The 24,817-nt window shown below is 43.6% G+C and overlaps 1 protein-coding gene across 1 annotated transcript in view; it reads right to left on the minus strand.

Annotated features, from left to right (window-relative positions):
* Nucleotides 1–24,817, minus strand: part of ALG13 (ALG13 UDP-N-acetylglucosaminyltransferase subunit) — a 159,400-nt gene that overhangs the window by 84,739 nt on the left and 49,844 nt on the right. Inside the window, exons 8-10 of the mRNA XM_033946081.1 lie at nt 20,572–20,618; nt 20,291–20,363; nt 14,848–14,929 (exon numbers count right to left, since the gene is read on the minus strand). Of these exons, the coding sequence (XP_033801972.1) occupies nt 14,848–14,929; nt 20,291–20,363; nt 20,572–20,618 (202 nt within the window). The remainder of the gene's footprint in view (nt 1–14,847; nt 14,930–20,290; nt 20,364–20,571; nt 20,619–24,817) is intronic.

The raw sequence follows: 24,817 nt of genomic DNA on the forward strand, positions 1-24,817 counted from the left end.
TGCAAATTCTGGGGGTGTGGGCTATTATCAGGGGAATCTAAATTTGGCTTTAAAGATGAAATTATCTTAGTGCTAAACTGGGGGATAGAAGAGGGGGCCCTAATTTGAAACAAATGTGGTAAAACTACAGTATTGCAAATATTTTAAAATGTTACTGAAAAACAAAATCAGAAATAAAAGCATAAAAATATAAACATGACAGTTGTCAAGTTAAGATGCTGTCATTTGTACTATCTACTGGAAGCCATCTTTGGTCTGAAGTCTTTTTTTTCTTTCCAGTTTATCGGTAAAATATTTTCAGACCATTCTTTTCAATATTTCAAGAGGCCAATAAATCTTGGACACCAACATTACCACTTTGGACAGCAGAAGCCTTTTGCGAGATCTAGAAGTTCAAGAAATACTGAACAAATGGTTTGCAAGCCATATCAACTATGGAGCTGGTTGAAACATTTACCTTTTCTAAGGGGGAGATGTAGAGTTCAGAAACCAAGATTGATCCCTGAACTCTACACCTCCCCCTTAGAAAAGGTAAATGTTTCAACCAGCTCCATAGTTGCTATGGCTTGCAAACCATTTGTTCAGTATTTCTTGAACTTCTAGATCTCGCAAAAGGCTTCTGCTGTCCAAAGTAGTAATGTAGGTGTCCAAGATTTATTGGCCCCTTGAAATATTGATCCCATCCTGCGTTAGGACAGCTAGGGCCAATGCCACTGCCAGCTTTCTTTTCCAGTCTATACAGCAGACGCTGCCCCTACGCTTTGATGGATGTTGCTGTCTCTCTCTAGGCCAGGGGTGTCAAAGTCGGTCCTCGAGGGCCGCAATCCAGTCGGGTCTTCAGGATTTCCCCAATGAATATGCATGAGATCTATTTGCATGCACTGCTTTCACTGTATGCTAATAGATCTCATGCATATTCATTGGGGAAATCCTGATAACCCGACTGGATTGTGGCCCTCGAGGAGGGACTTTGAGACCCCTGCTCTAGGCTGAAGCTATTTGAGTTTTTACTCCCCATTCCTCATGAAGAATTCTGCAACGCGCAAAATTTCTCTAAAAATAGGTTCTTACAATCAGACCCATTAATGTACATATTTACAACTGTTCTAAGGTGTAAAACTGCGCATCCACTCCAACCATGTGCACATATGAAGAATTATGGTCTTTAAATAATGTTTGAAAATATTCTTAATTTAGCATGCCTTTGCATCTCTTTAACGTCCTTGATGTTGGTAGAGGATACGAACGTTGATGGAAGACCGCATGTTTTTTTAAGTCAATTTTTGAATGTTCTGTTTTTATATATTTATGCACCTGCCTAAATTGTGTGTGTGTAAATTTTATTTATACTAATTCCCCCCCCCCCCCCAAATTCCTGGAATATCTACATGTCAATCAAGTTAAGGTAGGTGCAGGCTTTCTGCCCACCTACTTTTTATTTGCATTGTCATCACGCTCTAGTGGTCCTCCAGTCCAAACACCTTGCCACCTTGCTCCAGTCGTCATTGAGTCTTCACTCACAACTTCTCAGTACTGGGAAAAGCTTGACGTCTCCCCTGAGAGGGATACATGAACCTCCAGATAGAAGTTCTCCCTCCTTCTTAAGTCAGACAGACCCTTAACGTGACTAACTGGGAGTCCTTAGATGGTCACAGTGAAAATCATCAATAATTTTGGGGTCTTTTCCTGGTATTTTACAGGCCGAGAGGACCCCCAAAGCTGGGAATGTCACTCTCCTGGTCCATCAAACTCTTGACTGAAACAGTGTCAAAATAGAACTAGCACACAAAAATATGCAAATAAGTTTGCAGATGAATATGCAAATTCCACTGGAAATTCACCCTGAGCTATTCCGATAGCATGGGAGTCCTAAAGCACCAGGGTTTCTGGAAAATCTCTTAAGGCAGTTCAGCGGGCCACAAATTTTACCCAACAGGGATATCACAGGCCTCAAGTTGCTCCCTCCCACCCACTCCCAAAAGCACCAGGACAGAAAGAGAAAGTTGCCACCCCTTTGGATCTACTAGAGATTTACCACCCCACAATCTCCTCCCTCCAACTTAGGCACCCCTAGGGGTTGGGCATCTATTTCCATATTCCTCTTCAAGACCCCCATTTCTCCCGTCTCCTTGGCAAAGTTCCCATCTTCCTCCATAGGCTCCCAATACATTTCTTCCCCCCCCCCCCAATCATTTGGGTCCCCGCTATTCAGTTCCTTTTCCTCCCTTAGATCCTTCTCTCTTAAAGGCACTTTCCTGGGCATATACTTGGATCTCAGATGACTCCTGTTGGGCCCCTTCCTTAGTAGAGGTGGCTCAATCCAGGATTTAAGGGGCTTCCTTTGAGGCTCTCAGCTGAAAAGTGAATACGGATGAGGGTCCTCAAGGGATAGTCTAGGTTGGATTTTTCCTTTTTGACCCCAGTTCTCGCTTTCCTCATCACAGTACATGCCCTTGTGCAATTTTATGAAGAGCTTTTTGCCACTACTGGACACGTGCAGAAAATGCTTTATAGATTCACACCCATTAGGAAGTTCTGTGCTGTTTTGGTCCAGGATTTTTTGTAGGCTGTTGTTCGCTCAGACACTGTAGGGCAGAAATCCTCGAGATCTTACAAGTCCTTAATTCACAAACTGTATTTTAAAGCCGAGAGAAAGAACCAAAGAAATCCTGAGCTTGTTGTGGGGGAGTTGCTTCCTTACAACAGGCTGCAGGATAAATGAAATTAGCGTCAATTAACAGAATCACAGTACTTCAAGGTGTTAGAAATACTGAGAGGTTTAAACAATTATTTATGACTCATTAAAGTACTATTAACACTTTCAGCTAGCAGTTATGACACTCAATTAGAGCTAACATTATTTTTAACATTTCCAAGAGCTCAACTTTTGCCGATACTACTCTGGAAACCTCCCCGATTTCTGTGCTTCATAACGAAATGTTCATTTCAAAAGCACACTCGAGTTTACTTGGTCCTCTCAAACACCAAATCAAATTATGCTATAGAAAATGACCCACCGGTCACTTGACTAAGAGAAGACCAGAAAAGTGCACTTCTCCAATTATACCATCCAAATTAATTGAAAAATTATAAGAGTACAGGAACCATGGGAGATCTATAGCAATATTTTAAAATGAGTAGGAGAGTCTAAAGTTCCATTAGCTTATTTTCCACTTCAAGGCCTCCAAATATTTTAAATGGTTTCAAGTTCATAGTACAGTGGTACCTTGGTTTACGAGCATAATTCGTTCTAGAAGCATGCTCGTAAACCAAAATACTCATATATCAAAGCGAGTTTCTCTATAGGAACTAAGGGAAACTCGCTTGATTCGTTCCCACCCACCCCCATCCCCTGAGGCCAGCGGCGTTGCTCTACCCCCCCAAGAATCGACATTGCTCCCCCCGCTCATGAAGGCCCCCCCCCCGCGTGATCCGCCATCCCCCCGCTCATTTCGCCCCCCCCCCCCCGCGATCCGGCACTCTCCCTGCCGCGATCTGGCATCAAAAAGGCACCCCCACCCACCCACCCGATCACATTTCTTACCCCCCATTTGGCACCGGCACCAACGCATAGGACATGCCGGTGCCCGAAGATCTGCCTCCTTCTGCGCTGGGCCTTGAGCATCTGCGCATGCTCAAGGCTCAGCGCAGAAGGAGGCAGATCTTCGGGCACCGGCACCGGCATGTCCTGTGCATTGGTGCCGGTGCCAAATGGGGGGTAAGAAATGTGATCGGGTGGGTGGGTGCCTTTTTGATGCCGGATCGCGGCGGGGAGGGTGTGTGACGCGAGCGGAGGGTGCCGGATCACGGGGGGGACGCTCGTAAATCGAGGCACGCTCGGTTTCCGAGGTGCCGGTTTTGTGAATGTTTTGCTCGTCTTGCAAAACACTCGCAAACCGGTGCACTCGCAAGCCGAGGTACCACTGTATTTCAAAAGATCACTCAGAAAAAGACATTGGGCTAGATTCACTAACCCTCCCCCCCCCGTAACCTTTCCAATCCGTGGCCAAGTCTTGCCGGGCAACCAATCCACTAAAGGCTCCCCATGCAAATTACCTGATCGGACACACCCCCCCCAAGTTATCTCACGGATCGCTGAAGACCGCTCACGATGCATGTGCTCTCCTGCACAAGCGAGGTCAAAACAAAGGGGGAAGGGTGTATTAGGTCGCAGCTCCCGAAAGGAATCAATATTTAACAGCGCTTTCAGAACTCGCTTAAAACCCGCCCCAACTCTCCTGCTCTCTGCCGTCCCTCCCTGCAGTGTGAGCCCATGTGAGCCCCGCTTTAAACCCGCGGGTTGAAACCATGGGCTCATACTGCAGGGAAGGGTAGCAGAGCAGGAGAGTCGGGGCGGCAAGAGCGGGAGAGGCAGGGCAGAGAGGCAGGTGGGGCGGCAGAAAGCAGGGTTTTTGCTGCAGGGCTGGGATTTCAGGGCGGCAGAGAGCAGGAAACGACGTGAGCAGTCCTCAGCAGTCGCTTCTTTTTTGATCGGCCAAGCCCAGTCGGTGTTCCTGAATTTGTTTCGTGAATCGAGGCCCTTCCTACTTTGAATGCCGTGCCCCTCATTTGAATGCCCGGATTGGGAGGAAGGTTAGTGAATGAGGTCGGGGGTCGCAACGTGGTCGCAAACTGGTTGGGACACGATCGGTGGGCTTAGTGAATCTAGCCCGTTGGAAGTAAGATTGTTTTGGAGTTACTGATGTATTCTGTTAGGGTGATTGGTTGGAGAGATAAGAGAATACTAGTTTTTTTGTATTTGCTCTTTGGCTGTACCTACTACTACTATTTATCACTTATATAGGGCTGAAAAGTATACGCAGTGCTGTACATTTTGATATTTAATAGACAGTCCCTGCTCGGAAGAGCTTACAATCCAACTTGGATAGACAGACATGACATATAGGGTTGGGTATGTAGAACCCAAGGTGAGAGGAGTTAGGAGTTGAAAGCACTCTCGAAGAGGTAGGCTTTTAACTGGGCCTTGAACACTGCCAGAGACGGACATCTCAGGGTTGAGAAGATTCTAGTAGAAGAAAAGATACAATGGGCATAGGTATCTGAGAGCGAGTGGGAGTTAAGAGTTGGAGGCAATTTCAAAATCAGTGGGCTTTTACCTTGGATTTGAATACTGCTAGAGACAAGAGCACGACGTATTGATTCAGGCAGCCTGTTCCAGGCATACGGCGGGGCAAGATAGAAGGGACGGAGTCTGGAGTTGGCAGCAGAGGAGAAGGGTACAGGTAAGAGGGACTTGCCCGAACTTCTTGATGACGCAAGTAACAACTGCAATAAACCTTTCTGGCTCTAAACAGGTCTTAAGAGAAGGCTTTGAACTGGAATGGGAAAAAGGATCTATAGTAATATATGATTTAGACCCTCTGGATGTCCAAGGACCACTTTCACATGGAGAATGCATTGTGTGGGGATCGGTTAACCAGCTCTCCGGTCTCACATCAGGACCAGCGCTGTTCAAAGGTGGACAGTCTGAGAAGCAGCAATCAGGAGGAGAATTAGTGCCCCTGTGGAAGTCTTCTGCCACATTTGCAAGTGGATCCTAAAGAGGTCAGGATGGTTGCATTTTGAGGACACATGCTAGCTTTAAAAGCACACTAAGCGCGGTGTGCCTTCTTTGCTGTCTTCGAGACATCCGGATGCACAGGCTCAGAGAAACTGCAGGGCCTTGCGTGGTGGTGTTGGGGGAATACTACTGAGCTTACAGCAGCCCTCCCTCTTGTTTTTTCCTTAATTTTTTTCTTTTAATTTGCCTAATGCAGTTCTTGCCTTTTACCTTATGTTCTTGTTTGTGTTTTTAATAGTTTTAAAAAGTTTTTCTAGTTAGAGTTTGGTGACGTAGTGTCACTTCAAACTTTTTATTTTATTTAAAGTTTGTCCTTTGTTTTTACAAATTTGTACACCGCCTAGAAGGCTGTTTGGGCGGTATAAGACATTTTAAATAAACTTGAACCTGTGCAATTTGAGATGTCCCCTTCTCCCAGATCAGTCTAAACCAGGGATCTCAAAGTCCTTCCTTGAGGGCCGCAATCCAGTCAGGTTTTCAGGATTTCCCCAATGAATATGTATGAGATCTATGTGCATGCACTGCTTTCAATGCATATTCATTGGGGAAATCCTGAAAACCCGACTGGATTGCGGCCCTCAAGGAGGGACTTTGAGATCCCTGGTCTAAACAGAACACCACCACCCTGCCTAGAGTGAGAGGAAGGGTCATCTACAGGTTAAGTTGAAAGGCTTAAATGGATTGGTGTGGTAATAATGTTCACTTAAAATAAAAAACAATACTAAATTATTGAAACAGTTCCACCCCACACCACCCCGGTAAAAGGGCCCTAATTCTTCCCAAGATATCGTCAATCAATTCCTGATGTATACCTAACTGGGAAGCAAGGGAAAAGCCAGCACAAATTGCCCGTTTACTCTAAGGCCAAAAGTCCACTGACCACACCTATTTCTCCCATCTCTCTTTCTTCAAGCAATTGACACAAACTCCAAATCTTCACTTTGAACTGATATTATAGATAGTCTCCACAGCTTCAGCTGCATACATCCGTACCACGGCCTAGGCCCTCGCCCCACCTACCCCTAGGCTCACATTACATTTATGCTACTACTCATTACTCTCAAGCCTCCAAGTTAATCCTAATTGAAAGAAAATCTTCACTAATTTAGTCTCTTCTCAACACCACACCTACTACGGTATCACAAGCTCACTGCTCCCTATACATAGAAACCAACCTACCCACATAGTAGGAAAGGCATTAATAAAATAAATAAAAACCCAAACAGATAACCAACACATACCAATCAGCAAGCACAAAACAAAATACACCTACAGCTTATAAGCATAAGAAGGGTAGAAAGGATCATTCCTCAATCTAATAATGTGCTTTGGAAAAGGCTCTATAAGATCAACAGGCTGGCAACAAAGGAATACACAAATAAAAAAAACCAGACAATCAACACACACCAATCAATCAACAAGCACAAAACCAAAATAAACAATGAAGAGGAAGCCTACTAAACACAAGATCCATGAAGAAGAAGGGAACTCAGATCGAAGACCTAATAGAGGAACACTCACTGGACTTCCTTGTGGTAACAGAATCCTGGCTCACAGACAACAGTGGGGTCGTCATAAGTGAAGCGTGCCCAGACTACCACATCATGCTCCAAAACAGAATAGAAAAAGAGAGGAGAGGGGGTAGCAGTAATACAAATCCAACCTGGGATCCCAACATATGAAAACTACCCAGCCAATAAGAGCAGAATGTCTACTTCTTAGAGTAGGAAACACAATGGAAATACTGGAATAACGGTGTTATATTTCATCCATGACCTAGACACAGAAGAGTGACAAAACATTGTGAACCTCATCGCAGAAGTCAACCTAAAATTCTCCTCATTCTGGGTATGCAGAGACTTTAATCTACATGTAGACGACCCAGCATGCCAAAAAGCCCAACAAATAGTCCAACAGCTGGAAGGTCTAGGACTATACCAAACCGTGAAGGAGAAATTCCACACTAAAAGACACACATTAGATGTACTGTTCGGCAAAGAGGAAGATATAGGAGACTGTAATCCCACCTCTATGAAAGTGTTAAGGACAGATCACCACTTAGTACACTTCAGCATAAGACAACCAGAAAGTAGTAAACAATCAAAAACCTCTGAAACGCGACCAAAAATAGGGAGAGGATTCATAGACAGTATCAAATTCAAAAACTGACTGGAGACACACCTCAGAGAAGTAAAACCCGAGATCAGAGGCCTTACAGAACAGGTGAGACTTTGGGATGAGGCACTGGAATGGAGGAGGTAGCCCCATTAAAATTACAAAAAAAAACAACAAACAAGACAAAAAAATGGGTTCACCCCTTCAAATTAAATCATGAAGTTAAAAGAGAAAAGAAAAACATGAAAGGAAATGGAGGAAATCAGACAAAGATGAAGAAGCCAGAAAAACCCGGCTTAGAGTCAACAGAATTTACATCAAGATAAGAAAAGAAAGAATTCCACTCAAAAAAGGTTCTTGAAGCCAGAAACTCCATAAAAACCCTATACCAGGTAGTGTATGGTTTGTTGGGGGGGAAATCAGAAAGAAATGTTCCCTAACTAGTAAAGAATTCAGCAACTTCTTCACAGAGAAAATAATGAAGCTACAGAAAGGCAATGGCCTAAACAACAACATATCAATAGACAGAGACAGGAAATGGGAGACACAATAAAAGAGTTCAAACCCATCACAGAGATCCAAGTGAAGAAACTTCTGAGAAGAGTGAAACCGGGCCCATCATCCATCGGCACATGTCCAATACACCCGAAAAGAGAACTAGAAGGCTCGGGACTCTCCTACCTTATCAATGAATCATTAAAGTCCAGACATGTTCCACTTAAATGGAAACTCTTAGTCATTAGGCCCATCCTGAAGAGTAAAGAAAAGACCTAGAAGACCATTCTATGGTAATGTCACTGGAAGAAGAACCGTTGTCACAGTAATACTGCAGCAATGGGAACTCAGGACACCTTCCCCAAGCCTACCTTTTAAAATCTCTAGTAGTATAGTGGCTTCTTTGGGGATAGAAAACAGCCCAACTCTTTCCTGTCCCTGCATTTCTAGAGCTACCGCAGGTCTGAAGATTTTCAAAATGACTGCCAAGACTTCATGCAGGAGCCTCATGAGACTTCCAAGTACAGACCAACCAACCGTGGATATCTAAACTAATAGACAAACTCATCTGCCAACAAATATTAGACTTCTAGAAAAACACTCATCGATATTAGACCAGGCCCAATCAGGGTTCAAAAGACACCCGATTACAGAAATTGTGCAAGTAGTAGTACAGGACTCGGTCCTCAAACACCATGTGAAAGGAGAAGATGTACTTGCTGGGGTTCCTGGACCTCTCGGCAGCCTTCGGCCTAGTCCAACATGCACTGCTAAAATCAAGATGCACAGAATTGAGCCTCAAAGGAAAAGAGGGTAGATTGGCATACAATGAAAGCAACTGGAATGAAACAGATGTAGAGGTAACACAAGGATCCGCTATGTCACTCATGCTGTTCAACATCTTCCTCCAACTGCTAGGGAAATGTAATCAGAAAGTGGGGATGAGAATGCTACATCTGCACGGACGATGTCCAACTGAAGAAATGGGATGCGAAGAGTAAACGGTGAACCAAAACGAAAATCTTCAGATGGTTCCAAAACAAATGGACTAGTAGTTAACAAGGATAAAATGGAATTATTTCTAATTAACAAACGGGGGAATAAATAGCCCGGGATATCAACTAACTCTGAACAGCAATAAAATAAAGTCGTCCACGAAAGGGGTGAAGAACCTAGGAGTACGGCTGAACCTGAATGGACAGCCTTACAACAATTGAGAAATGACCCTACAATCGTCATTAGACGGGCTGACAAAGGGGGCACGATGGTATGGGGTTTGGATTTATATATTGCAGAAGCTAATTCTCAACTTTTCAACATAGACACTTATTTAAAATTGGATTATGATCCCTCTGTGGAAATTTTTGAAAGTATTGCTCAAATCAGTTCTGAAGCCATGAAACAGGGCTTCTTAACAAAAAAAAAATTTATTTTTCTTACTCCTCAATACTTTAAGGTTCCCATTTTTTATTTTACTTCCCTAAATCCACAAAAATACCCAGCGACTCCCTGGACGTCCGATCGTATCAGCCCGAGACTCTTTGCTTGAAAGGACGAGTAAATATATTGATAAAAAATTAAGTTGCTTCTTGAAAGATATTAAATCATACATCCAAGATACTACCCAGTTTCTTAAAATGCTAAATAATCTGGAACCTGACAGTCCAAAAGATTGTATATTGGTTACATTTGATGTATGCTCTTTATATACAAGCATACCCCAAGAAGAAGCTCTTCAAGTTTTGGTAACGCTATGGAATTCTCAACCTAATCCTGATAACCGCTTTGCACAATTTTTTAAAGAATTATGTGCTATAGCTTTGAAGAATAATTATTTCATCTTTAATGGCAAATTCTTCAAACAGCTTTCAGGTATCGCTATGGGTGTGTCATTTGCCCCCACTATAGCGAATTTATATATGGCTTGGTTCGAGGAAACATTTATCTACAAGTTAGCAGAATTTCAATATATGCTTAAATGGTGACGTTTTATAGACGACATATTTGCCATTTGGGTGGGCACCCTGCAACAACTTCATGAATTTACCATGATATTAAATCAGTGTCATGAGTCTATTAAATTTACTATGTCATATAGTAAGAACAAAATTAGTTTTTTGGATGTATTAGTGCAGTGGAATGGAAATCATCTGGTAACATCTATCTTTCGAAAAAATACCGATAGAAACACTTTATTGAGATTTGACAGCATGCATCCTGTACACTTGAAGACTAGTATCCCCTTTGCTCAATTTTTGAGGATATGTAATGCGAAAGAAAACTTTCTTCAAGAGGCTAAAATTTTGGAACAAAGACTGTTGTCCAGGAAATATCCTCATGCAATAATTAAAAAAGCAAAGAAACGGGCATTGCATAATCCCAGAGATATTTTATTGGACTATAACAAATCTCATGAAAAAATCGATCTGATTCCATGCATAATTAAACAAACTCGTACATCTTCACAGATTATTAAGAGATATAAAAGACATCTTCCATTGCTCAAAACACTTCCATGTTTTGAAAATAAGAAATTTATTTTTCCTCAGTCTAGAAATAGAAATTTGAGTGATTGGTTATGCCATACTGTACTTCTAAAGAAAAATTTTATACCAACAGAACGGAAACCATTTTAGGACATAGTTCGTGTGGACATTGTTCGAATTGTAATGTAATGGCTATGATCTCCAGTTTCATTAACCCAAATGATGGAAAAAATTATGTTTTACAACATACTTCGACATGTCAATCGTCCAATGTCGTATATGTAATATAATGCCCCTGTGAACTTTTTTATGTGGGCCAGACATCACGTAGCTTTACTATAAGGCTAACAGAGCATAAAAGCTGCTTAAATACACGCAAGGTCACGGCCCCTATAGTGGCTCATTGTTTGGATTTAGAGCATAAATTTGAAAATCTGAAATGTTGGATTATTGAAAAAGTAGTTCCATCCTTGAGAAGAGGAGATATTAGGAAGTTATTATGGCAGAAAGAACAACAATGGATAAACCGCTTACATACAATAGAACCTCAGGGTTTGAATACAGTGTATGAATGGCAACCTTTTTTGTGAAAATGCAGTTTATTTTTCATCCGAATTTTCATATTTTGTGTTTTGTTTTACATCCTGGTGTTTAGCCTATCACACATCACGTTTTTGTGATGATGTCATGACGCCCGGCTCCTTCCCCCTTTTTGAACGAGTCGGGCGCGTCTCGCAGTCCTAGGTCCATTTTGAGAGAAGCCAGCTTGTTGTTGTGTTGCTAAGAAGCGTGGAAGTAACCTGCATAATATGGATCCCCTGAAGTAGCCTGCTTTTAGGCGAAACAGAAAGCCTTTTCTGTCGGGCCTAAGAAGTGTTTCATCTCCAGATGAGTGATATATTTTCTTAGAGATATTGATACTCGGGTTTTTACAAGCTACGCAGCTTAACCGTCTTTGATTATTTACAGCTGAGCTGATTGCCATAGTGTAGTGAGTTTGGGATTTAGTTACTATCTTATTGGACATTTTTGAACGTTGTCATTGAAAATATTGAAAACACTGAAAGTATCTCTCTCTTGAAATTCTTTTTGAGATTATACTTCAATGTATGAGAGTGATTTATATTTGTACGGAGTTTTTTTTATAAACCTGTGATGATGTGGGGGGCTTAGGGCACTTGTGTAGTCCCGGCAGCCCACAATTGAGGTTTATTTTTTCTCCGTTTTTTTATGATTTTGTCAACAGTTCTTTTTTGTCATTGTGGTATGAATGAATCCCTGCTGCTATATATTATTTACAATACGTCTGTAATTATATTTTGTTTTTTGATCTGATACGATTGTACCTCTGGATATATTTATTTGAACCTGAACCTAATCAAATGCGTGAAAAATGCTTATGGCAAACTCTACTGGGTTAGAGGGCTTAAACCCTACCTCACCCATCAAGCAATGTCCAACGTAACAACAACCCTGGTACTTTCAATCTTTGACTACAGCAATATAATCCTGTTTGGCATTCCAGGTAGATTCAAATGGTACAAAGCGCAGCAGAAAGATTTCTGCTGGGAAAATTGAGGCAAACGAGTGCCATCTCACTACTGAAAGAGTTACACTGGCTTCTGATTGAAAGCAGGGGAAATTCAAAATCTTGTTGCCGACACAAAAGAATCTCTCTCTTGGAACTGCAATATCTAGTGGCCAGACTACATTACCATACACCAACACACGCCCTGTGCTCAAGACAAGAATACCTGTTGGAAATACGCTCCTTCAGAGACAAATACAAAAGTGTTGGAACAAGAATGTTCTCAGTGATGGCTCCAAGGTGGTGGAACTCCCTTCCAAAGGCATTAAAACTAGAAAAGGACACCGGAAAATTCAAGAAATGGATAAAGATCATCCTCTTCATAGACTACTTTAACTAATAAAGCAACATACAGGAGATTGCTGGCTAGTCTCCATTAGGAACACATTGAACACAATACAGGTATTGTGCGCAAATAAGTAGGACCGTATATGAACCTAGTACATTGGGGGGGGGGGAGATGAGGTAGGGGATGACAAATTAGGGAAATGTGGCATCCCATTTGAGAAGCACTGCCTTCTGGGATTTATACTTTAAAATTTACGTGCCTTTCTAAAAGCAAAGTTCAAAGTTAAGAACATAATAGCAGCCTTACTGGGTCAGACCAATGGTCCATCAAGCCCAGTAGCTCGTTCTCATGATGGCCAATCCAAGTCAAGTTTCAAGTTTTATTTTAATTTGATGAATCGCTTATTTAGATTTATTAAGCGAGTTACAACATTATCTGACCAAAACTCAAAGAGTAGCAACATTCCATGCTATCAATCCAGGGCAAGCAGTGGTTTCTCCCATGTCTCTCTCAATAACAGACTATGAACTTTTCCTCCAGGAACTTGTTCAAACCTTTCTTAAAATCATCTACGCTATCTGCTCTTACCACATCCTCTGGCAACGCGTTCCAGAGCTTAACTATTCTCTGAGTGAAAAAAAAAAAATTTAATCCCATTGGTTTTAAAATTATTTCCCTGTAACTTCATCGAGTGTCCCCTAGTCTTTGTAATTTTTGACAGAGTGAAAAATCGATGCACTTGTACCCGTTCTACTCCATTCAGGATTTTGTAGACTTCAATCAGCTACACCTGCTACCACCGATAATACAGGAAAGAAATGGTGCTGCTAAGAACTGAACAGATGTTTGCACTAGAAACCATGACTTGATCTCCTACTCTTGGCTGCTTACAATTTTAATTTGTACCCGAGGCAGTAGATGACAATGTGACTTGTCTAATGTCACAAGGACAATCAGTGAATGTGGGATTTGAACTCTGGCATCCTCTTGGTCTCAATCTGCCACCGAAAGCACTAGGCCAGGGGTAAGCAATTCCGGTCTTCGAGAGCCTGAGCCAGGCCAGGTTTTCAGGATATCCATAATAAATATGCATGAGATAGATTTGCATCTCAAGGAGGCAGTGCATGCAAATCCATCTCATACATATTCATGGTGGATATCCTGAAAACCTGACCTGGCTCTGGCTCTTGAGGACCGGAATTGCCTACCCCTGACCTAGGCCACTGGTCTGCACTTCTTTCAGTCGGACACAAACTGTGCTTTTTTTGTTAAGCCAATAAAATGCCCTCATCACATATGCTGTAGCACATCCTGTTCATGCCATCTTCCCCAGGGCAATCATCATAATGGTACGTTATGGTCAGATTTTAATCTAGTACAAAATGCATAATGAAAAGGCCTCGCTCAGCTATCCATTATAAAAATTAGCTAATTTACATATATATATTTTTTAAACTACTATAAAGAAATGTATACTGATACAAGAGCCTCAATATGTGTCATGCTAGGATAAAAACTTTATTTGAAAAATCTTGCAATGTAACTATGGCACATTGTAACCTGTTAACTGCATACACTTCCCCCTCCGTATTTGCGGTGGTTAGGGGCAGAGCCAGCCCGTGAATATTAAAAAACTGCGAATAATATTTGGGCCGGTTCTACCCCTAACCCCCGCTTCCCCCCAGCTATTTTAAGCCCTGTAAGCCCCCCCTTAAGCCTTACCTGGTGGTCTAGCGGGTTTTTGGGCCGGGGCGATCTTCCCACGCTCCTGCCCCGTGCAGATCGCTCACAGGAAATGGCTCGAGAGACGACGGGAGCTCAAGGCAGCCATTTCCTGTGAGCGATCTGCAAGGGGCAGGAGCGTGGAAAGATCGCCCCGGCCCGAAAACCCGCTAGACCACCAGGTAAGGCCTAAGGGGGCGGGGGGGGGGGGGGGGAGTGCTTACAGGGCTTAAAACAGCCTGAAAAATGAAAATGCATTTTTTGGTTTAAAACCGCGAATAAGCAAATCCGTAGATAGGGAATTTGGAAATACGGAGGGGGAAGTGTATTATGTATGTTAGCCTGTAACCCGTTCTGAGCTCTTTGGGAGAACGAAATAGAAAATGAATTAAAATATTCACCACTTACAATACAAAAAAAAGCAAACTTATATACACCTAAAGATTACACTCTTATTCTGTTCCAAAGTAGATTAAGCTCCTCCTCTGCCTTAAGAGAATAAGCTTTATGTTTATGACTATACATGTACTAAGGACAGTTATTTTAGGCCCGAAAACAAACATTCTTGTACCTTGACATATAGCAGCATCTGTTTGAAATTGTTTGTTGAACACAGAGTCATAATGGCCGTTAGTGGAACAACACAGCATAATCTGGAAGAAAAAATGTCCATGAACAGTCAACATCACAAGTAATGACAGTTATGACCCAGCCCGGCCCTGTGAGGTATTTCGTGCGGTCCCGCTTGAGGGCGATGCGGCGTTTTCCTGTAACGCCCCCAGGTGTTTACCTTCCTGCCGACTCCCTCCTCCGTCTTGCTACAGTCATTTTTTTTGCTCAAAACCATGGGCAGTGGCTCCTACGCGCCTCCCGCAGATGACCTGGAAGCGCTCCCTCTGACTTTGCAATGGCAGAGAGAAGGCTTCCAGATCATCTGCGGGAGGCACACAGGAGCTGCTGCCCGCGGCTTTGACCCAAAAAATGACTATAGCAGTGAGGAGGGAGCTGGCCTGAAGGTAAACACCCGTGACACAGAAAGGAGGGAGGGAGAAGGGCGGGTTGGGACTTGAGAGTGAAGGAGCACAAACTTAGGACAAATGATGGAAGGAAGGAGGGAGGGGCATGAACTTAGGACACAGAATGAAGGGAAAGAGGGAGGGAGGCATCAGCCATAAGATAGAAGAATGGAGGGAGAGAGATGCTGAGGTGAGGGTGAAAAGAGAGGGAAAGAGATGATGCACATGGAGAGATGAAGAAAGAGGAGGACTGTTGGACAGAGAGAGGAGGGAGGGAGAGAGAGAGGAGGGAGGGAGAGAGAGAATTATTGGACATGGTGGGAGAGGAGTGAGGTAGAGATGCATGGGCACAGAGAGAAGGGGGAGAACATACTGGGCCGAGGAAGCCTCCTGGACTGGGTTTTTTTTGGTTTGGTTTTTTTTAAGTACAGAGGGGGAGGGTATTAAAAGAACTGCCAGAATGGGCATGGGGGGAGAGCTTATGGGGCCAGAAACAGAGGACAGAGTGAGAGATGGTGGGCAACGGTCTGAAGGGAGAGAAGTTGAACCTGAGGTGGTATGGAGGAAGAGGGAAAGAGATACTTGAAGGGAGAACTGTTGGGAAGAGAAAGGGAGAAATGGTAGACCTGGGGAGGAAGGCAGGCAGGGGGAGAGATGTGATGTGGGGCAGTTGGGAAGAGAAAAGGAGAGAAGTTGGATTTGAGGATGGAAGGAAGGTAGGGAGAAATGGAAGGCAGAGAGATGCATCTCTCTTTTTCCCCCGTCCATTTCATTGTTCAGCATCAAGGGGGGGAGTGAAGAAGAAATACAGAAAAGAGAGGGAGCAAAATGTTGGACCATGGGGATAGAGGAGAAGAGATGGACCCATGGGAGGGCAGGAGGGAAGAGAGCTGGGATAAGAAGATGCTAGGGGATGGAAAGAAAGGGACAGGGAATTATAGCCTGACCAGTGAAGAGAGGGAGGGGGATTCTGAAAGTGGTGAGCCATGTGGATGAGGTCAAAAGGGAGAAGACAAGATGAGTGAGAGAGTAGTGAGTACAGTGGTAGAAATGTAGTAATGGGGAGTAGATAGAAGGGAATAGGAGGCTGGGAAAGGAGTGAGATGGGAAATGGGAGAGCTAGAGACTGAGAGAAGATGGAGAATTGAGAGGTAGCTGAATATTTAAAAAGAAGGGTGAGAAACAAGGCAAGATTTGAGTGGACAGAGGCAAAAAAGAAAAGAAAAAGTTAAGAAAGCTGAAAGGGAAAAATCAATACACTGGAGACAGGCATAAGAAGGAAATGGAACGAGAGAAGAGGAGAAAAACATGGGCAACAGACACTGGAAAGAGAATTAGTTGAAGATAGACAAAAAGCAGAAAGAGAAACTGGGACCAAGATGATGGAAAAACAAAACATCCACACAACAAGGTAAAAAAAATTGTTTTATTTTGAATTTATTAACTGGAATATGTTAGCTTTGGGATATGTGCATCACAATTATTTTTGTATTCAGTGGTGTAGTCATGTACAGCTGATTTGGGGGAGGGACTGGAGCCCAAAATTAGTGGATGGGCACCAAAGTTTCTCCCTGCCTGAGTGCAATTTATAAATACTTGAGCTAGTGGAGATTCCCAAGCCCTGCCAACTGAAGACATCTTCCTCCAGTCTGGCAACTCAAAATCTCCAAGCTGTGCAGCCAATGGTAATATCCTCAAGCTGCCCCTGCTTTCATGAATGCATGAAAGCCAAGAAGGGGGGGGGGGCAGGGAGGAGGGAAGGCAGCAGCTCTGCAACATTTCTGCCAGCTGCAGAACTTGGGAAGTTGGAGGGGGAGGAGGGGCTGGCAGTTGGTGAGGCTTGGGGATCCCTACTAGCTACAGCAGGGGAGATATTCATTTTGAAGGAGCCTAAGCTCAAAGTGGAAGGCCCAAAAAAGCAGTAATATTTACCCTGATTAAACGATCCTCCACGTTCGCTGCTGACAGCTGATTCAGCATCCCCGCTCTGATGAGGCTCACCGTAATAGAAGTGAAAGGGAGAACCAGGAGCACGCATCCCTGCTCATCAGAATGGGGATGCGGAAGCCTGTGGCTATTCCCACTGTCAGCAGTGCACATGGAGGATCACTCAGTCAGGGTAAGCATTACTGCTTTTTTGGGTTCCTCTCCACAGTGTCCCTTTAATGAAGGTTTATTATTAGATACGTACATCTTCTATATTAGTGATTGCAAATTTGGGACCTGCTCAACCTTTTTTTGCTCATCAGCTGGTGTTAGTGTTTGTGCGGCCCCAGAAAACTTTTTTCATCTAATGCGGTCCAGGGAAGCCAAAAGGTTGGATACCCCTGGTCTGTATGAAAAACACTAGGTCCACTGACCCCCATCTAACTTTGGGATGCCAATTACCCTGTGCTTGTGGGATTACTTCAAAACAAAACAGCCATAATAGAAACACTGGAACATTCAGCAGGTGGTGGCTAAGAAAGCAAATAAAATATTAGGAATTATCAGGAAAGGAATGGAAAACAAAGATGAAAGAGTTCTAATGCCCTTGTATCACTCTATGGTACGGCCGTACCTCAAATACTGTGTGCAGTTCTGGCTGCTATATCTCAAAAAAGATATAGCGGAATTAGGAAAGGTACAGAGAAGGGCAACAAAAATGATAAAAGGGATGGGGGTGACTTCCCTATGAGGAAAGGCTGCAACGGCTAGGGCTCTTGCTTGGAGAAGAGACGGATCAGGGGGATATAAAATATTGAGTGGAGTGGAAAGGGTAGATGTAAAATTGCTTGTTCAGACTAGGGGACATGCGATGAAGCTACTAAGTAGCAAATTTAGAACAAACCGGAAAAAATATTTCTTCACTCAACGTGTAATTAAACTCTGGAATTTGTTGCTGGAGAGATGTGGTGAAATCAGTTAGCTTAACGGGGTTTAAAAAAATGATTGGATAATTTCCTAAAAGAGAAATCCATAGGACATTATTGAGATGGCTTGGGGAAATCCACTGCTTATTTCTAAGATAAGCAGCATAAAATCTCTGGGACCTGGGTTGACCTCTGTTGGAAACAGGACATTGGGCTTCATGTGCCTTATGTTCTTAATATTTTGAGAGTGGAAGAGCGAGATCCCAATTCCCGTGTTGTTTCCTGAGCGCCCAATAGACAAACTATTTCTGGTACCGTTGTGGATCTTAGAGTACTTGTGCTGGTTGTACGAGGGAAATACAAAATACCTTCTCCTGCAGGATGGCACAGGCGGGTTTGGATTCTGGCCTACAAGCCCTGTGTTTAAAATTACTTCTAGAACAGGGCCATTGATGTGAATTCTATTCTGGTGGCAGATGAACATCACAAACACTACAATTCTCTTTACGTACTGTATGAGTGAAAAGGCCCTTAATATTTGTGGTTCTTATCAGTCCATCCACCACATATGAAACAGACTCAAGAGCAAAATCCAAATGAAAAACTAATATCCTAAAGGGGAGAGGATTTGTCACATAAGGCAGATCTTGGACAATTCCAGCTGGTAATCAGTAGGACGACAGACCTATTACCTCATTTGTGCAAAGGGCTTAAGCCCGATGTTCTAATCTACATTGCTCTCTCTCTACCAGCATAGAGCTTCAATTTACACACGTGACAGAAACCAAAGGCCGCTCTTCATAGGCCTAAAATTGAGACCTCTTCTGTATTTTGTTTGGACAAGTGATTGACAGCAGATATATTAAAGGGGGGGGGGGAGGGAGGGATTCACAGGCTCCGCCCTTTGGAAATGAATAAGTCATCTGCTTTTTCTGGGGAAGGAGAAAACCAGTCTGAACAACTGTTTAGCACACAGATTTGGAAAGGAAGCTTCTCTGTATTGGCACTAGGATTCTGACTTACAGATTACAGATGTATTCAATTTAATATACCGCAAATTTATAACGCGGGTTACAATTTTAAATAAAAATCACATATTGGAAAAGAACTCCATATGCTAGATCAGTGATTCCCAACCCTGTCCTGGAGGAACACCAGGCCAATCGGGTTTTCAGGCTAGCTCTAATGAATATGCATGAGAGAGATTTGCATATGATGGAAGTGATAGGCATGCAAATTTGCTTCATGCATATTCATTAGGGCTAGCCTGAAAACCCAATTGGCCTGGTGTTCCTCCAGGACAGGGTTGGGAACCACTGTGCTAGATCACGGGTGTCAAAGTCCTTCCTTGAGGGCCGCAATCCAGTCGGGTTTTAAGATTTCCCCAATGAATATGCATGAGATCTTTTAATAATTTTGAACATCGCTTAGCAAACCGATTAAGCGAGCCATCAAATTCTAATAAACTTGTAACTTATATTAGCATACAATGAAAGCAGTGCATGCAAATAGATCTCATGCATATTCATTGGGGAAATCTTAAAACCCGACTGGATTGCGGCCCTCGAGGAGGGACTTTGACACCCCTGTGCTAGATAGAGCAAAGTCCCCACCATCAGCCCACCCAAACACAAAAACCCTCTAAACCAGTGGTTCCCCACCCTGTCCTGGAGGACCACCAGGCCAGTCGGGTTTTAGGGATAGCCCTGCATGCCTGGCACCTCCATTATAGGCAAATCTCTCTCATGCATATTCATTAGTGCTATCCCAAAAACCCGACTGGCCTGGTGGTCCTCCAGGACAGGGTGGGGAACCACTACTCTAAACAACCAGTTCCAAGGGTGAACCTGGAAAGACTTGCCAAAATAAGTGTGCCTACTCTCTCAAGATCGCCCACCCCTCTCACCGTGACATTTCATGCTGCTGCACTTCCCTGGGGCCCTACAGAAAGCTTCACTTTTATTTTTATTACAATGTTTGCCGAGAACTTTGTTAACTTTGTGGAACAGATGGGGAATGGGCTGTTTTATCTTTCACTTCCTGCAGAGGGGTTACCCACTATTTTCCTAGCCCTGGTCATTGCCTTTGGTGTTTATAGCAAAGAAAAACAAACAAAAAAAAGCCTTGCAAGACTCTGTCTATTTACCTTTTCTTCAAAGCCATGATCTGTTACATAAGTGGGAGGTTTTCCAGGGTACCGATATAGGATGATGTCTCGACTGGGTGAGAAGAAAAAAAAATAAAGGTGAATCTTTATAAACCTGTGCAACTATTTCCAAGCTCATCGCTAATATAGCCACAGTGAAGGGCACCTTTCATTAAAGCTTTGCCAGTCTATTAATTTTGAAGTAAAATATTTTACATGCTTCCACACATGGAAACACACATACACGCTACTGTTTAAAAAAATGAGTAACCATTACTTACTTATAAATCAATGAAAGTGCATTTATTTCCAGCTGACCAGCACTTTCCTGTGGGGGAGAAAAGATGGAGATCCATGGAGAATTGTATTCAGAGCATTTATGAGCACATGGTTTGTCCTTCAGTAATTGCCACACATTTGAATGTTTAAAAATACTGTCTCTTCAGCTGTTTGTGGATTATGACATGTTTTATTCCGATAGAGATTTGTGAATAGAGATTACTTGTTAAAAAATGTCCCTTATTTTTCACAGAAAGTCAGGCAATCCTTTGAGGACCCAGGACTCAGATCACAATCTGTCCAGTCTACCCATCCAGGGCAAGTTATAACTGCTACTATTCCTTTATCTAGGGTTACCAGATGTCTGGGAAAACCTGGACGGACTTTCCAAAACCCAGTCGTTTGTCTGGGTTTTGGAAAGCCCTGACCTCCCAGCCACATCTGGAGGGGCTCTGAGCAGGCGCGGATGAGGCTAGAGGCGGAATGGGGCAAGGCCATATGTCCGGAATTCTCCAGACACAAATCTGATAGCCCTACCTTTATCTATCTTAGAGGGGAATGCTTTAAGAACTGTGCTAAATTGATTATGGTAACTTACAACTTAAATATTCTGAAAACTACCACAAGATACCTAGCCAAAAACGCAAATCAGACTTGCAGCAAAGGTTCGTGCCTTCCACAGTCTGTTTTTGAGGGCAATTATTCACTAAAACTCAAAACACTGCCAGGCCTTCTTGGTTGCTTAAAAAGGCATTTGGTCTCTCACTAATTTCAATACCTAGATCTTGTAACCTTGGGTCACAATTGGTAAAAAGGTAACTCATCTACCGTATTTTCACGCATATAATGCGCACACGTGTACAACGGGCACACAGGTATAGCGCGCAGGAACAAGGAATTTATGTAAGAAAATTTTGGTATAGCGCGCCCACGCGTATACCGCGCATGCTGCTTGCCGCCCCGACTCTCCTCTCGCTGACCTGCTCTTGAAGTCCTGTCCCCCCCTTGAAGGATCGCCCCACCCTGAAAGCCTGATGCCCCACCCCGAAGGACCGCTGGCCCCCCCACCCTGAAGGACCGCTTGCACCTCCCCCCCGACGTCTGATTCATCCCCCAGCCCCCATGCACCGTTTGCGGTGGAGAAGCAGCCTACCGTGGGTTTGCGACACCAGTGAGCCCTGCTGCTTCCTCTGCCGGCGGTCCCGCCCCTTCTCTGAGCCCTGCGCTGCTTTCTCTGCCGTGGTCCTGCCCTTTCTCTGACGTCAGAGAAGGGGCAGGACCGCGGCAGAGGAAGCAGCGCAGGGCTCAGAGAAGGGGTGGGACCGCCGGCAGAGGAAGCAGCAGGGCTCACTGGCATTGCGAACCCACGGTAGGCTGCTTCTCCACCGCAAACGGTGCGGGGGGGGGGGCTGGGGGATGAATCGGACGTCGGGGGGGGGGTGCGAGCGGTCCTTCAGGGTGGGGGGCCAGCGGTCCTTCGGGGTGGGGCATCAGGCTTTCAGGGCTGGGGATGTCGGGGGGAGGGGGGGAACCAGCAATGTAAAAAAAAAAAAATTGTAAAACGCGCTCACGCATACAACGCGCATGGTTATGCTCGGTTTGTAAAATCGTGTATAACGCGCGCGTTATATGCGTGAAAATACGGTATATCAAAGTGAACTTCCAAATGCCTGGGTTGGTTCTGAAATCACCATGGCCCCCTTAAGAGCAATCTACTTGCTATGATGGATATTCATCAGTGTGCCTTACTATTTGGTATGTACTAAAATCTATGCAAGTTTACCTATGAATTAGCACAGAGGTAAAATTTTACAAGGAACCGCTTAGAATTGGATAATATGCTGCCATGTTGCACAATTTTGTTAATCATTTATAAATGCCAAGTGGTCACATATGCAGTAAAAGACCTCTTATATAATACTGGTCAGCACAAAAGTCTGCACCGTATTTGCATGAACTTACTTTTACAGAGGACCAAGCATGCATGTATCCATGTAAATTGGAAAATACTACAAAGAAAAATGGGGAGACCAAATGATCCACAGTGAAACAATCCACCGATGAAAACAAAAACAAAAAACTGTGGATACAGATGTCCTGGAGATAATTTATTATACACTGGCGCATAAAATCATGAAAATTTGGGGCCGGTTGGATTTTTACCACTGAATATTTTAGCATTATACTTTTTTTTACGTTTTTATAGGTCAGTGTATAATAAATTATCTCCAGAACATCTGTATCCACAATTTTTGGGGTTTTTTTTTCATTGGTGAATTGTAAAATACTATCATATACACATCTAGCTGCAAGCATTAAGGCAGATGCTAAGTGAACACGCCTCAAATCAAAGCACATTTTTGGCCAGTTACATTAGTATTTTTTTTTTTTTTTAATAGGCATCCACTTCTCTAATAAAGAGGCTTAAGATGGGCACTTTTGTAAAACTAACAAAGTTTTGAAGAAAGTTTGAATTATTATTATTATTTTTTTTTTTTATTAAAACAAGTGTGTGAAATGAACTGAAAGAACATCCGAAAATTTGAAAAGGCCAAACCAAACAAAATGTTTTCCCCCCTCTATACATTCTTTCTGGGATCACATATGCAAAGCGGCAACTTGGCTCTGGTTTTGTATTTTCCTTTCACACTATGGACCAGTCCGGAAGAGTGCATTTCAGTCAAGCTCTGCTAGCCGGTCTGCCTGTGATGTTGCAATTTTTGCTGATTATCCAGAGTTTAGGGGCAGTTCAATTTATAAGGAGCGAAGCAGCCCTGATTTTGAAGTCTCACTTAGTCCTGCTTTGACTAACCAAGATGCTGAGAAGAACCCTGTATGCAGAAGTGGTCAGAACTTTAAACCTGGGGTGTCCAACCTGCGGCCCCGTGAAGTATTTTGTGCGGCCCTGGTCGAGGGCGATGGCAGTGTTTTCCTCTGCTGCCCCTGGGTGTTTACCGTCTTGCCGGCTCCCTCCTCTGTCTTGCTGCAGCGTTTGCGCGGCCCCAGAAAACACAGTTACTTACCGTAACAGTTGTTATCCAGGGACAGCAGGCAGATATTCCCACACATGGGTGACGTCACCGACGGAGCCCCGCAGCGGACAGCCTCGAAAGCAAACTTGCTTGAAGATCTCGATCTTTCGAGCACTGTATCGCGCATGCGCGCGTGCCTTCCCGCCCGAACTAGGGGGCGCATCTCCTGAGAGGATCCTCAGTTCAGATACCTAGCCAAGAAGCCAACCAGGGGAGGTGGGAGGGTTGTGGGAATATCTGCCTGCTGTCCCTGGATAACAACTGTTACGGTAAGTAACTGTGCTTTATCCCAGGACAAGCAGGCAGCATATTCCCACACATGGGTGACCTCCAAGCTAAGTAAAAAGGGATGGAGGGAAGTTGGCAATTTACGAAAAAAGATTTTGCAAAACAGATTGGCCAAAGTGGCCATCCCTCCTGGATAAGGAATCCAGACAATAATGAGAGGTGAAAGTATGAACCGAGGACCAAGTGGCAGCTTTGCAGATTTCCTCAATAGGAGTTGATCGAAGGAAAGCTACAGATGCTGCCATAGCTCTAACTTTGTGGTCCGTCACTCGACCTTGCAGAGGAAGACCAGCCTGAGTGTAGCAGAAAGAAATACAAGCAGCCATCCAGTTGGAGATTGTGCGTTTTGATATAGGATGACCCAACTTGTTTGGATCAAATGAGATGAAAAGTTGAGGAGATGTTCTGTGAAGTTGAGTGCGTTGGAGGTAGAAAGCCAAAGCACGTTTACAGTCCAAGGTATGAAGAGCAGCTTCTCCAGGATGAGAATGAGGCTTTGGAAAAAACACAGGTAGAACAATAGACTGATTGATGTGAAATTCTGAAACAACTTTAGGTAAGAATTTAGGATGAGTACGGAGGACCACCTTGTCATGGTGAAAAACTGTGAAGGGTGGATCTGCAACTAAAGCTTGTAGCTCACTGACTCTTCGAGCAGAAGTGAGAGCAATCAAAAACACAGCTTTCCAAGTGAGATAGGGAGGTTTCATAAGTTGAGCTAAAACAACATTGAGATCCCAAACCACTGGAGGTGGTTTAAGCGGTGGATGGAGATTGAGAAATCCTTTCATAAAGCGAGAAACGATAGGATGTGCAGAAAGGGGTTTTCCATCCAAAGGCTGAAGAAAAGCAGCTATAGCACTAAGATGGACTCGAATAGATGTAGTTTGAAGTCCAGATTGTGATAAATGGAGTAAGTAGTCCAGAA

The sequence above is a fragment of the Geotrypetes seraphini genome, chromosome 5 (assembly GCF_902459505.1).
Source record: "Geotrypetes seraphini chromosome 5, aGeoSer1.1, whole genome shotgun sequence".
In the NCBI taxonomy this organism is placed as follows: domain Eukaryota; kingdom Metazoa; phylum Chordata; class Amphibia; order Gymnophiona; family Dermophiidae; genus Geotrypetes; species Geotrypetes seraphini.